We start from the raw sequence: 13,091 nt of genomic DNA, 5'->3' as shown, positions 1-13,091 counted from the left end.
GTAATAGTAGAGGTAATAGCAGAGGTAATAGTAGAGGTAATAGTAGAGGTAGTAGTAGAAATTGTACAGCCAGGGCCTTCCGGTATCTGTCGTCAGCCAGCCAAAAATGCCTGGTATACGCCTAGACCCCCGGGTAACCACGTGACCTCCATTTCCTTTTAAAAGCAGCCACATCGCACTGGCTCATCACTACTGACCACCACTACTCAACAGAGAGAAACTACCCACCCACCCCCAGTAATCAAGCATTGCACCATGTCCTTCAGCACCAGCGCAAGAAGGGATACAGGAGCTACAGCCACGGATTTGTCGCGCTGGAACGACTCGCCAGTGGGAAGCGTCGGGTCGCACCACCTTGCAGGACAAAGGCGAAGATCGATGTCGTTCTCAGAATCGATCCAATCCTCCGCCCGCACGGGCCAGAACCCGCTAGATATGTCTGCCCAGGAAATGCGGGGCCCCAATGGGTTCAGAAGATCGTTTATCCAGCACAAGTCGCTCAAGTTGCACGGCAGGAGGGCCAACTTTTTGACTCGGAACTTCAACGAGTTCTTGTCGCTATATGGACATTTTGCGGGCGAAGACTTGTCCGAGGAGGAGGAGGGCCAGGAACAAGATCAGGATGATGAGGACGAGGAGTCTGCACTTTTGCATGTGATTCGCCACGAGTACACGCGGCAACAGCAGAATCGGGGCGACGATTCTGCGTCTGTGGCTATTGAAGACGATGAGTACGGCCCAGAGACAATGCCCCATCACAAGGTGAAAAAGAAGACCAGCACGACAAAAGCCGTGCTTCTTCTACTGAAATCGTTCGTGGGCACCGGGGTGCTTTTCCTCCCCAGGGCGTTCCACAACGGCGGGTGGTTGTTCAGCACGGTGTGTCTCTTCTTTTGCGCGATAGTGTCGTTTTACTGCTTCATGCTCTTGATAGACACCAAGACCAAAGTGGGCGTGGACGGGTACGGTGAGTTGGGAGCACGTCTGTTCGGGCCCAAGCTGAAGTTCACCGTGCTCTCGTCGATCGTGCTGTCGCAGATCGGGTTTGCTGCCGCATACACGGTGTTCACGGCCACGAACTTGCAGGCCTTTTTCAGTCACGTATTCCGGTTGGAGTACTCGCTGGTATTCTGGATCATGGTGCAGCTGGTGTTCTACCTACCGTTGTCGTTGACACGGAACATCGCGAAGCTCAGTGCCACGGCTCTCTTGGCCGATGTGTTCATTCTCTTGGGACTCGTGTACGTGTACTACTACTCGTCATACTACATTTTCCAACACCACGGCATCGCCTCGGACACAATGCTCATGTTCAACAAGAGCGACTGGACCCTTTTCATCGGGACCGCGATATTCACGTACGAGGGTATCGGGCTCTTGATCCCGATCCACGAGTCCATGGAGCATCCGAACCAGTTCAAGCCAGCGCTCTTGTACGTGATTTTGCTCGTGACGGTGATATTCGTGTCGTGCGGGCTGGTGTGCTACGCAGCGTTTGGAGACAAGGTGGAAACGGTCATTTTGCTCAACTTCCCCTCGGACTCGATATTCACAAACGCGGTCCAGCTCATCTACGCGCTTGCCATCTTGCTCTCGACGCCGCTACAGTTGTTCCCCGCCATAAAGATCCTCGAGAACAAGCTGTTCAACAAGAACGCTTCGGGGAAACACAACCCGAGGGTGAAATGGCACAAGAACTATTTCCGCAGCGTGGTCGTTCTGGTGACGGTGCTCATTGCGTGGCTCGGAGCCAACGACTTGGACAAGTTTGTGTCGCTCATCGGGTCGTTCGCGTGCATTCCGCTCATCTACATCTATCCACCGTTGTTCCACTTCAAGGTGCACGAGCACGACCGGGCGTTGCAAGCGGTAGACCTTGCGATCCTGCTGTTTGGCGGCGCCGTGATGGCATACACCTCGTACCAGACGGTGTCGCTGTGGGTGGGATAGACCTGGGTACTAGAATTACACAGTATGTACAGCATATACAGAGACTAGACAGAGACTAGACAGAGACTATTTATCTAACAAGAACGAAACACGGTGAGGAGAGGTCCCAGGTGGTGCCAGGTGGTGCCAGGTGGTATCACTGGTGGTCTAAAGGCCCAGCTGGTGGTCCCAGGCCCAGGCCCAGTGGTATCACGTGATTACATGCTTTTAATAATTCAGATTCAAAGCTCCAAACTGAACCATTAACAAACCACATTAACAAAGGGTGGCAAACAGACAAAAGCAGAGCAATAGCACCCCAATCCAAGGTCAATTGGACGCTAGAACACATTACATCAACAGCAGAATCACAGCAACATGCCACCAAAGCAAGACTGGGAGAAATACAAGGCTCCAGTGGAGGAAAACGAGTCTCCAGAAGATGAGAAGAAAGTTGTGCCACTTTCAGAAGGGGATATCGAGGTGTTGAAGACGTATGGAGCGGCCCCCTACGCCAAGAAGCTCAAGTCGATCGAGAACGACTTGAAGGAGATCGAGAAGAAGATCAAGGAGAAGGCTGGTGTGAAGGAGAGCGACACAGGGCTTGCGCCATCGCATTTGTGGGATATTGTTGGGGACAGACAGCGGTTGAGCGAGGAGCAGCCGCTCCAGGTGGCCCGGTGCACGAAGATTATCAAGGCCGAGAAGCCCCAGGGGACAGCTACCGGAGGTAGTGCCCCAGGGAACAATAGCAGCAGCAGCAGCTCCGCCGCTGCTGCTGCTGCTTCCGCTCCAGAAGACGACGACGAAGACGACTCGAAATACGTGATTAACCTCAAGCAGATCGCCAAGTTCGTGGTGGGACTTGGCGAGCGTGTCTCGCCCACAGATATCGAGGAAGGTATGCGTGTTGGTGTCGACAGGTCGAAGTACCAGATCGAGCTTCCGCTCCCACCCAGAATCGACCCCAGCGTGACGATGATGACGGTGGAAGAAAAACCAGACGTGACGTACTCGGATGTTGGAGGGTGCAAGGAGCAGATCGAGAAGCTCAGGGAAGTCGTGGAGCTCCCACTTTTATCGCCAGAGAGATTCGCAACGTTGGGGATCGACCCTCCAAAGGGTATTCTTCTTTACGGACCTCCCGGTACCGGTAAGACGCTTTGCGCGCGTGCAGTTGCGAACAGAACGGATGCGACTTTCATCAGGGTCATTGGGTCCGAGTTGGTGCAAAAGTACGTGGGTGAAGGTGCGCGTATGGTGCGAGAATTGTTCGAAATGGCGCGTACCAAGAAGGCATGTATCATTTTCTTTGACGAAGTGGACGCCATTGGTGGGGCCCGTTTCGACGACGGTGCCGGAGGAGACAACGAAGTGCAAAGAACGATGTTGGAGCTTATCACGCAGCTCGACGGGTTCGACCCCAGAGGTAACATCAAGGTGATGTTTGCCACGAACAGACCAAACACGCTAGACCCTGCGTTGCTAAGGCCGGGCAGAATCGACCGTAAGGTCGAGTTCTCGCTCCCGGACCTCGAGGGAAGAGCCAACATTTTCCGTATTCACACCAAATCGATGAGCGTTGAGCGTGGAATTAGATGGGAGTTGATCTCGAGACTTTGTCCGAACTCGACCGGTGCTGAGTTGCGGTCCGTGTGCACGGAAGCCGGTATGTTTGCCATCAGGGCCAGAAGGAAAGTGGCCACGGAAAAGGACTTTTTGCAGGCCGTCGAGAAAGTCATCAACGGCTACAAGAAGTTCTCCTCGACTTCACGTTACATGCAGTATAATTAGGTGTATACATTGTATATATATATATATTTGCATAAGAGTTGAGTTCTCATTGTTACACCATGGCTCGTTGTTTCTAGTTGAGTTCTGATTGTTTCCAGCTGGCTCGCCTGTTGGCTCGCCCTGACTACTCCCACCACGACACAAGACCCATCCCGTCCGTCTGACAACTGCCCAGCAACGCATACGCAGGAGGCTTCTCAAGAATCCGCTTCTCCTCCTCCGTAAGCTCCTCCTTGGCCCTCAGCTGCTCCTCAATCTCCTTCTCCCGCGGCGACTTGGGCTTCACATCTACAAACACCTCTTGCTCAACCCGGAACCTGATCTTCTCGTTCACATCAAAGTACAACTTCGTATCCTCGTCCATAGGCCATACCCACGCATTCTCGTTCGGCGAAAAATACGAGTTCTCAAACAACATGTTCTGCGGTATGAATATCTCCTCAAACAGCCCAAGCAACGACACCTTGATACCTTCCGTGGTACACTGCGATATCCATCCTGTCACAATCTCACCAACAAATGGCTTGAACACCAACGCACGAAACGTCACATTGATAAAAGCTGCCCCATCTCCCGGTTTCAACTGGCCCTCGTCAACATCCAGCACATCATACACCGTAATGCACAACCCTACGTGCGATATCACCTTGTTGGCATACTTATTGTTGAGCTCATGTACAATCGTAGAAACTGTGTCTCTTCTGAACTGTTCTGGTGGAATCCGCACCAAATCGGCGATCTTTGTCAACACGAACATGTATATATATATATTCTCACCTCTCTAGATTGCCTAACCACAACCTAACGACCGCCTAACGACCACTTTTAGCCATGCGATGAGCTAGTCACCTAAGCTTTTCCTATTCGTTTCGATGTCCAAACGATTTTTCAGGTCATCTCGAGGAAAAATACCGAAAACGGGCAAAAGAAAGGAATATTTCCTAATCGGGGAGGTGCTAATATACAGAGGGCATCGCTTATACACATTACAGAGAACTACTACGGCTTAGTTAATATCGGGAAGTTGGATTCCCTCCCACCGTTGGGCCATTCTTTCACTCAGTTTGCGTTTAGTCTGCTCGATAAAAGGCTTTATGACAGGATCTGTACATTCTTTGGAATAGCTTACAAAAAAGCTATAGCACTGTTTGCTGTCGTAAAAGTAGCAGTTTGTCCACCAAAGTCCTTTCTGAAACAGATACGAATTCATAATTCTACCTATATCCTCCCACGAATGGCCTGCTGCAACCAACTTCAAGAATAAGAGGAGATCATCAGGGTTCTTTAGGAGTTCACATTTGCTCCAGTAAGCCATATAAATTAGGATCAAACACATTGCTACGATGGATAAAAATAGTAGAATTGAGCAGACAAGTACTTCGGAATGGTTCAAGATCGCACAGATTAAAATAACTATTGTTAGGATTGTACCTATGAGATACCTAAATGCGGTGGGGTGTTCAGCAATCGAATAGGAAACGTTGCTGCCATAAAGTTCTTTCCCGAGCTTTGAGCGACTGAGCTGGAGATAAGATTCTGACCCTTCTTTCATTAGGGGATAATCCGGTGGGTCTGGTATTGTCATTGGGTATTACTGGCAGTGTTACTGGTGTTCAGTATCCTCCTGAAAGTGATATCTATAATCTATGTGTTAATGATTTAGCTCGAAAACTTTTAACCTTAAATATTTATGTCCCGTTTATTTATTACCCGGACACAATCTGTTGTCTGCGACGCCTGACATCATATCAATTGTAAATGCTAGTAATAAAGCCTGGATATACCAGGGCCAAGGCTACATCACTTATGATCAATATCCAGTCTAACAGTTTTTAGTTGAGTCAGATATTCAACTAAAAATAGGAAATATTCGCGAGTTTAGTATCTATTCATCCGGAAGTTCAAATCTATCCCACTGTTGGGCCATTCTTTCAGCCAGCTTGCTTCTCGCTTGCTCGATAAAAGGCTTTATGGTAGGGTCAGTACAACGTTCGGAATATGTTGAAAAAAAGTTATAGCACTGTTGACCGTGGTAAAAGTAGCTGTTTGTCCACCATATTCCTCTCTCAAAGAAGTACGAATTCATAATTCGACCCACTTCGTCCCACGAATAACCTGCTGCTATTAACTTTAAGAAAAAGAGGGCATCATCAGTCTCAAGTATTGATATGGGATCAAATATGGCAACCACACAAACCATCCACACTCCAAAGCATCCCAAAAACAGAAATATGTAAAAAACAGGTAATAAACTTCCGTCGACACCTTTATTGATTTCATGAAAAGCTGCACGGATGAAAACGATCATTAGGACGATTAAACCTATCGAGCAGGCTACTGCCCAGGGATGTTCAGCCTTTGCATGAGAAAATCTGCTCCTGCCAAGTTCTTTGCCAAGCTTTGAGCGACTGAGCTGGGGAGGGTTTTCTGGCCCTTCTTTCATTAACGGTGAGTCTGGTGTTGTCATTGGGTATTACTGGTATTACAGTGTTTAATTGCGACCTTAAATATACAGAGAAGCTAGAGCCAGGTCTCAGGTCTCCCTCAGTATCAGCCTAAAGTAACATCTATAATCTATTTTATAGATCTAAGTGGAAATCTTTTTACCTTATTTCCTTCCTGTTTACCCGGACAAACCTCTTGTCTATGGCGCCTGATATGGTGTCACTTGAATTCGAATCCATTCCAAGAGGCACCTGGTGTCTAGTTTCTAGTGTCTGGTGTCCAGCATCCAGCATCTAATATCCAATATCCAGCAACTTTTATCTATTATCTAACAACTAAAAATAAGGTCCCCATGTTTAGCATCTATTCATCCGAAAGCCCAATCCTATCCCACTCTTGGGTCAGACTTTCGGTCAGCTTGCTTTTAGCTTGGTCGATAAACGGCTCTATAGCAGGGTCAGCACAATCTTTGGAATAGCTTACAAAAAGGTTGTAGCACTGTTCACTGTCGTAAAAGTAGCTGTTTGTCCACCAAATCCCTCTCTCAAAGAGATAGGAGTTCATAATTCGACCCACTTCGTCCCACGAATGGCCTGTTGCAATTAACTTCAAGAAAAAGAGGGCATCATCAGGGTTCTTTAGGATCTCACTTGTGACAGGGCTACACATAATCGCCATGATAATAAAGATTGCTATGATGCACATTAATATTAGAAATAAGCAAAAGACTGCTGCATCTCCTGAAGTGCTGGAATCGGAATTGTACACGATCACACAGACTGAAATAGCTATTATTAGGATTGTACCTATGAGACACCTAAATGCAGTGGGGTGTTGAGCAATCGAATAGGAAACGCTACCACCATAACGTTCTTTGCCGAGCTTTGAGCGACTGAACTGTGGAGGGTTTTCTGACCTTTCTTTCATTAAAGGTGAGTCTGGTGTTGTCATTGGGTAGTACTGGTGGTAGTATTGGTGGTATTACGGGTAGTATTACTGGTAGTATTACTCGTTACACAGACCTTCAGTATCCTTCTGAAGTATTAGTTTGGAGTACTTTATGTCACAGATCTAAACTGGACATATTTTACCTTATTTCTTTCCTGTTTACCCGGACAAAGGCTGCTATCTAGTGCGTTATAGATCCTGTCACTTGAGTCCCGAACCCATTCCAAGAGGTATCTGGTGTCTATTATCCAGCATCTATTACCTATTATCTAACAACTAAAAATAAGGTCCCCATGTTTAGCATCTATTCATCCGGAAGTTGAATTCTATCCCACTGTTGGGCTATACTTTCAGTCAGTTTGCTTTTAGCCTGCTCGATAAATACCTGTATAGCAGGGTCAGTACAATCTTTGGAATAGCGCACAAAAAAGTTATAGCACATTCGACCGTCGTAAAAGTAACTGTTTGTCCACCATATTCCTCTCTGAAAGAGATAAGAATTCATAATTTCACCTACTTCATCCAACGAATGGCCTGCTGCAATTAACTTCAGGAAAAAGAAGGCATCATCAGTCTCGCCAATAAGCTTCATTGGCACGGGCTCAACCATGAGAAGCAGACAACTAGGCAACGCTAGCAAGCAAGCCAGGCTCAGAAATGTGAATAAAAACAAGAATCTAGGCAAATCATCTCCTTTTACGTTACGGAAAACATGCACAAAAGCACCGATAAAAACGATCATTAGGACCAATAAACCTATCATGCAGGCGTGTAACCAGGGGTGTTCAGCCTTTGCATGGGCAAATATGCTCCTACCAAGGTCTTTACCGAGCTTTGAACGGCTGAGTTGTGGATGATTCTTTGACTCTCCTTTCGTCAACGGTGAATCTGCTGATATCATCTCTTTGTATTTAGTTTCTATCAACTTACGATTGGTATTACTGGTATTACAGTATTCACTTGAAACCACGCTTCTACAGAGAAGGTGGTAGCAGGTCTCAGGTCTCCCTCAGTATCAGTCTGGAGAAAACATCTCTAATCACTGTTATAGATGTAATGGGGGAAACGTATTTAATTTACCCTATTTCTTGATGTAATGCCTATTTCTTGTTTACCCGGACAATATTCTTGTCCATATTCACATATGGAATCTAGAGTAAAGCACGCCTGGTGGTGCGCCAGATAGTGCACATACGAATCTGAATAAATCTTGTCTCTCATTACTTTGGGGAGTGTAATGGTAGTTGCTTGAAAACAATATATAATGTAACCCCAACCTGAACTGATATTTTCTACTCACTATTATTATTATATTTATATTTATATTTATTATTCTAACGTTTTAATTGTCGATTCGCTACGCTACAACGTTGTCTGATGCGCCAGATACCATATCAATTGGAAGTACCGGGACTAGGGCTACATCAATTGAATCAATTCTAAGAAGTATCTAGTAATGTAGTATATAGATTGACGATTTAATTAATATCCAATGAAAGATTAGGCATTAAATACATACATCCAACAGCGCAGTTATCAAGGTTCCCACTCTTCAGTCGAGTACGCTCTGTTGGCTATAATTTATCCGGAAGTTCAATTCTATCCCACCGTTGGGCCATTATTTCAGTCAGTTTGCGTTTAGCCTGCTCGATAAACGGCTCTATAACAGGGTCACTACATTCTTTGGAATAGCTTACAAAAAAGTTATAGCACTGTTTACTGTCGTAAAAGTAGCTGTTTGTCGGCCATAGTCTTCTCTGATAGAAGTACGAATTCATAATTCTACCTACCTCTTCCCACGAATAACCTGTTGCAATTAACTTCAAGAAAAAGAGGGCATCATCGGTCTCGCTAATAAGATCTATTGATATGGAGTCAAATATGGTAACCACACAAACAAGCCACCCTCCAAAGCATGCCAAAATCAGAAATATGTAAAAAACAGGTAACAAACTTCCTTGGACACCTTTACCGATTTCATGAGAAGCTGCACGGATGAAAACGATCATTAGGACGATTAAACCTATCGAGCAGGTTACTGCCGAGGGATGTTCAGCCTTTGCATGGGAAAATCTGCTCCTACCAAGTTCTTTGCCAAGCTTTGAACGACCGAGCTGTGGAGGATTGTCTGACTCTTCTTTAATTAACGGTGAGTCTGGTGTTGTCATGGGGGTATTGGGTGTTACTGGTGTACAGTATCCCCCTGAAGTAATATCTAAGTCATCTATTATCCAGATCTAACTGGAAACCTCTAAACCTTATCTTTATTATGTGATGTATGTGTTACCCGGAGAAACCCTGTTATCTAGTGCGTCAGAGATATGGCGTGTCACTGGAGTCCCGAACCCATTCCAAGAGGTATCTAGTATGTAGTGTCTATTATTTAGCATCTACCAACTAAAAATAAGGTCCCCCATGTTTAGCATCTATTCACCAGGAAGTTCAATTCTATCCCACTGTCGGCCCATAATTTTACCCAGGTTGCTTTTCGCATGCTTGATAAATACCTGTATAACAGGGTCAGTACAGCTTTTGGAATAGCTTACAAAAAAGTCATAGAACTGTTGACCGTTGTAAAAGTAGCTGCTTGTCGAGCATATCTCTCTCTGAAAGAGATATGAATTCATAATTCTGCCTTTTTCATCCCACGAATAACTTGTTGTAACTAACTTTAAGAAAAATAGAGCATCATCAGGGTTGCTTAGGAGTCCATATGTATTAGGGCAAATCACAAACGCTACGATATAGTATACGACTACGATGCATAAAAATATTAGAAGCGAGCGACCAGCTACTCTATATTTTGACGCACGGGAGTGGGAATTGTTCACGATATCAGAGAATAAAGCAGCTATTATTAGGATTATACCTATGAGGCATACGACTGCATTGGGGTGTTCACCAAGTGAATATGAAATTCTGTCCCTATAAAGTTCTCTGCCGAGCTTTGAACAACCGAGCTGTGGTGAATCTGGTGGATCTGCTGTTGTCATTGTATTCAGTTTCTATCAATTGATACCGTATGAAGTTGAAGGAAGTCTGAAGTGATGATATCTATAATCTATGTGTTACTGATTTAGCTCGAAAGCTTTTTTACCTTATATAGTTATGTCCCGTTTATTTCTTTCCTTCTTGTTTACCCGGACAACACAGCGTCAGAGATATGGTATAGTAATACCCTCCAAGAAGTGTGTAGTATATCTAGTGTTTAGTATCTAGCATCTAATATCTAATATCCAGCATCTATTACCTATTATCTAACAACTACAAATAAGGTCCCCATGTTTAGCATCTATTCATCCGAAAGTCCAATTCTATCCCACTCTTGGGCCATGCTTTCAGCCAGCTTGCATTTAGCTTGATGGACAAACGGCTCTATAACAGCGTCATCACATTCTTTGGAATACCGTACAAAAAATTTATAGCACTGTTGACCGTCGTAAAAGTAACTGTTTGTCCACCAAATTCTTCTCTGATAGAAGTATGAATTCATAATTCTACCTATATCCTCCCACGAATGGCCTGCTGCAATTAACTTCAAGAAAAAGAGGGCATCATCAGGCCTGTAAATAACGTGTGTTGGAATGGGGACAAACATGACCGATACAGCAACAGGCCACACTGTAGAGCTAAGCATAAAAATGATTGGGTATAAACGAACGGTTACAGGGAAATCATCATCTCCTTTTACGTTACGGAAATCATGCACAAAGGCAGCGATAAAAACGATCATTAGGACGAAGAAAAATATAAAGCATTTTAATGCCCAGGGGTGTTCAGCCTTTGCATGAGAAAATCTGTTCCTACCAAGTTCTTTGCCGAGCTTCGATCGACTGAGCTGGGGATAATTTTCCGACCCTTCTTTAATTAACGGTGGGTCTGGTGTTGCCATTGGGTATTGGGTATTACTGGTGGTATTACTGGTATTACAGTGTTTAATTGCGACCTTAAATATACAGAGAAGCTAGAGCCAGGTCTCAGGTCTCCTCTAGTATCAGTCTGAAGTAATATCCAAGTCATCTATGTTATAGATCCAACTGGAAAGCTTTTTACCCTATATATTTATGTCCCGTTTATTTATTGTTTACCCGGACAAAACTTGTTATCTAGTGTGTCAGATATCCTGTCCCTAGTAAATGCTAGGAATAAAGCCTGGATATACCAGGGTCAAGGCTACATCACTTATGATCAATATCCAGTCTAACAGTTTTTAGTTGTGTCCGCTATACAACTAAAAATAAGAAATATTCGCGAGTTAAACATGCATCTATTCGTTATAATTCGTCCGGAAGTTGAATTCTATCCCACTGTTGGGTCATACTTTCAGTCAGTTTGCTTTTAGCTTGCTCGATAAATACCTGTATAGCAGGGTCAGTACAGCTTTTGGAATATCTTGAAAAAAAGTAATAGCACTGTTGACCGTGGTAAAAGTAACTGTTTGTCCACCATATTCCTCTCTCAAAGAAGTACGAATTCATAATTCTACCTATATCCTCCCACGAATGGCCTGCTGCAATTAGCTTTAAGAAAAATAGGGCATCATCAGTTTCACTTATCGATATGGGTTCAAGCATGGCAAGCACACAACTAAGCAACACTCCAAAGCATGTCACACACAGAAATACGTAAAAAAGAGGCAATATACTTTCTTTGTCACCGTTACGGACTTCTTGCACAGTTGCAATGATAAAAACGGGTATTAGGACGATTGAACCTATCGAGCAGGCATATAACCAGGGGTGTTCAGCCTTTAAATGGGAAAATCCGCTCCTACCAAGGTCTTTCCCGAGCTTTGAGCGACTGAGATGTGGATGAATGTCTGACTCTCCTTTCGTTAACGGTGAGTCTGGTGAGTCTGGTGAGTCTGGTGTTGCCATTGGGTATTACTGGTTTGACAGTATTTACTTGAAACTACGCTTCCACAGAGATGGTGGTGCCAGGTGCCAGGTGCCAGGTCTCAGGTCTCCTTTAGTATCAGTCTGAAGTAATCTTTAATCTATTATACAGATCTAACTGGAAACCTTTTAACCTTATTTCATTATGTCCCGATTATTTATTACCCGGACAAACCTCTTGTCTAGGGTGCTAGATATGGTGTCACTTGAGTCCGAATCCATTCCAAGAGGTATCTAGTGTCTGGTGTCTCTATTATATATTATATATTATCTATTATCTAAAAATAAGGTCCCCATGTTTAACATCTATACTCCCGAAAGCCCAATTCTATCCCACTGTTGGGCCACACTTTCAGCCAGCTTGTGTTTCGCTTGCTCGATAAATACCTGTATGACAGGGTCAGTACAACGTTTGGAATAGCGTACAAAAATGTTATAGCAGTGTTGACCGTCGTAAAAGAAGCTGTTTGTCCACCAAAGTCCTTTCTGAAACAGATACGAATTCATAATTCGACCTACCTCTTCCCACGAATAACCTGCTGCGATTAACTTTAAGAAAAAGAGGGCATCATCAGTCTCATGTATTGTAATGGTTAGAATTATGACATCCACACAAATACGACACCCTGTAATGCAAACCGAACTCAAAAGTATGTATATAAGCAAATAATCTCCTCTTCCGTTACGGACATCAAGCACAAAAGCACCGATACAAACGATTATTAGGACGAAGAAAAATATAAAGCATTTTAATGCCCTGGGGTGTTCAGCCTTTGCATGGGAAAATCTGCTCCTACCAAGTTCTTTGCCGAGCTTCGATCGACTGAGCTGGGGATAATTTTCCGACCCTTCTTTAATTAACGGCGAGTCTGGTGAGTCTGGTGTTGCCATTGGGTATTGGGTATTACTGATTTTATAGTGTGTACTTGCAACCACGCTTCCACTGAGAAGGTGGTGCCAGGTCTCAGGTCTCCCTCTGGAGTACTTTATGTCACAGATCCAACTGAAGATCTTTTTACCCTATTAATTATTTATGTCCCGTTTATTTCTTTCCTTCTTCTTACCCGGACATAGGATACT

The 13,091-nt window shown here is 44.5% G+C and overlaps 4 protein-coding genes across 4 annotated transcripts; 2 read left to right on the top strand and 2 right to left on the bottom strand.

The window, feature by feature from the left end:
- Nucleotides 1-255: 255 nt before the first annotated feature.
- On the top strand, nt 256-1,950 carry AVT3 (Avt3p; the record flags this gene model as incomplete). Its single annotated transcript, XM_022821685.1, has 1 exon — nt 256-1,950. The coding sequence occupies one exon, from the start codon at nt 256-258 to the stop codon at nt 1,948-1,950; it is 1,695 nt and encodes a 564-aa protein (XP_022678022.1).
- A 357-nt stretch (nt 1,951-2,307) lies between these two features.
- On the top strand, nt 2,308-3,723 carry RPT1 (proteasome regulatory particle base subunit RPT1; the record flags this gene model as incomplete). Its single annotated transcript, XM_022821683.1, has 1 exon — nt 2,308-3,723. One exon carries the CDS (start codon nt 2,308-2,310, stop codon nt 3,721-3,723), a length of 1,416 nt encoding a protein of 471 aa, XP_022678021.1.
- Nucleotides 3,724-3,847: 124 nt separating this feature from the next.
- RPC25 (DNA-directed RNA polymerase III subunit RPC25) lies at nt 3,848-4,087 on the bottom strand (the record flags this gene model as incomplete). Its single annotated transcript, XM_022821682.1, has 1 exon — nt 3,848-4,087. One exon carries the CDS (start codon nt 4,085-4,087, stop codon nt 3,848-3,850), a length of 240 nt encoding a protein of 79 aa, XP_022678020.1.
- A 2,444-nt stretch (nt 4,088-6,531) lies between these two features.
- KLMA_70420 (uncharacterized protein) lies at nt 6,532-7,119 on the bottom strand (the record flags this gene model as incomplete). The annotated part of the gene is made up of 1 exon (XM_022821681.1): nt 6,532-7,119. One exon carries the CDS (start codon nt 7,117-7,119, stop codon nt 6,532-6,534), a length of 588 nt encoding a protein of 195 aa, XP_022678019.1.
- Between the last annotated feature and the right edge of the window lie 5,972 nt (nt 7,120-13,091).

The sequence above is a fragment of the Kluyveromyces marxianus genome, chromosome 7 (assembly GCF_001417885.1).
Source record: "Kluyveromyces marxianus DMKU3-1042 DNA, complete genome, chromosome 7".
Lineage (NCBI taxonomy): Eukaryota > Fungi > Ascomycota > Saccharomycetes > Saccharomycetales > Saccharomycetaceae > Kluyveromyces > Kluyveromyces marxianus.
Note: the sequence above shows the minus strand (reverse complement) of the source record. Positions and strands in the feature narration are given on the sequence as shown.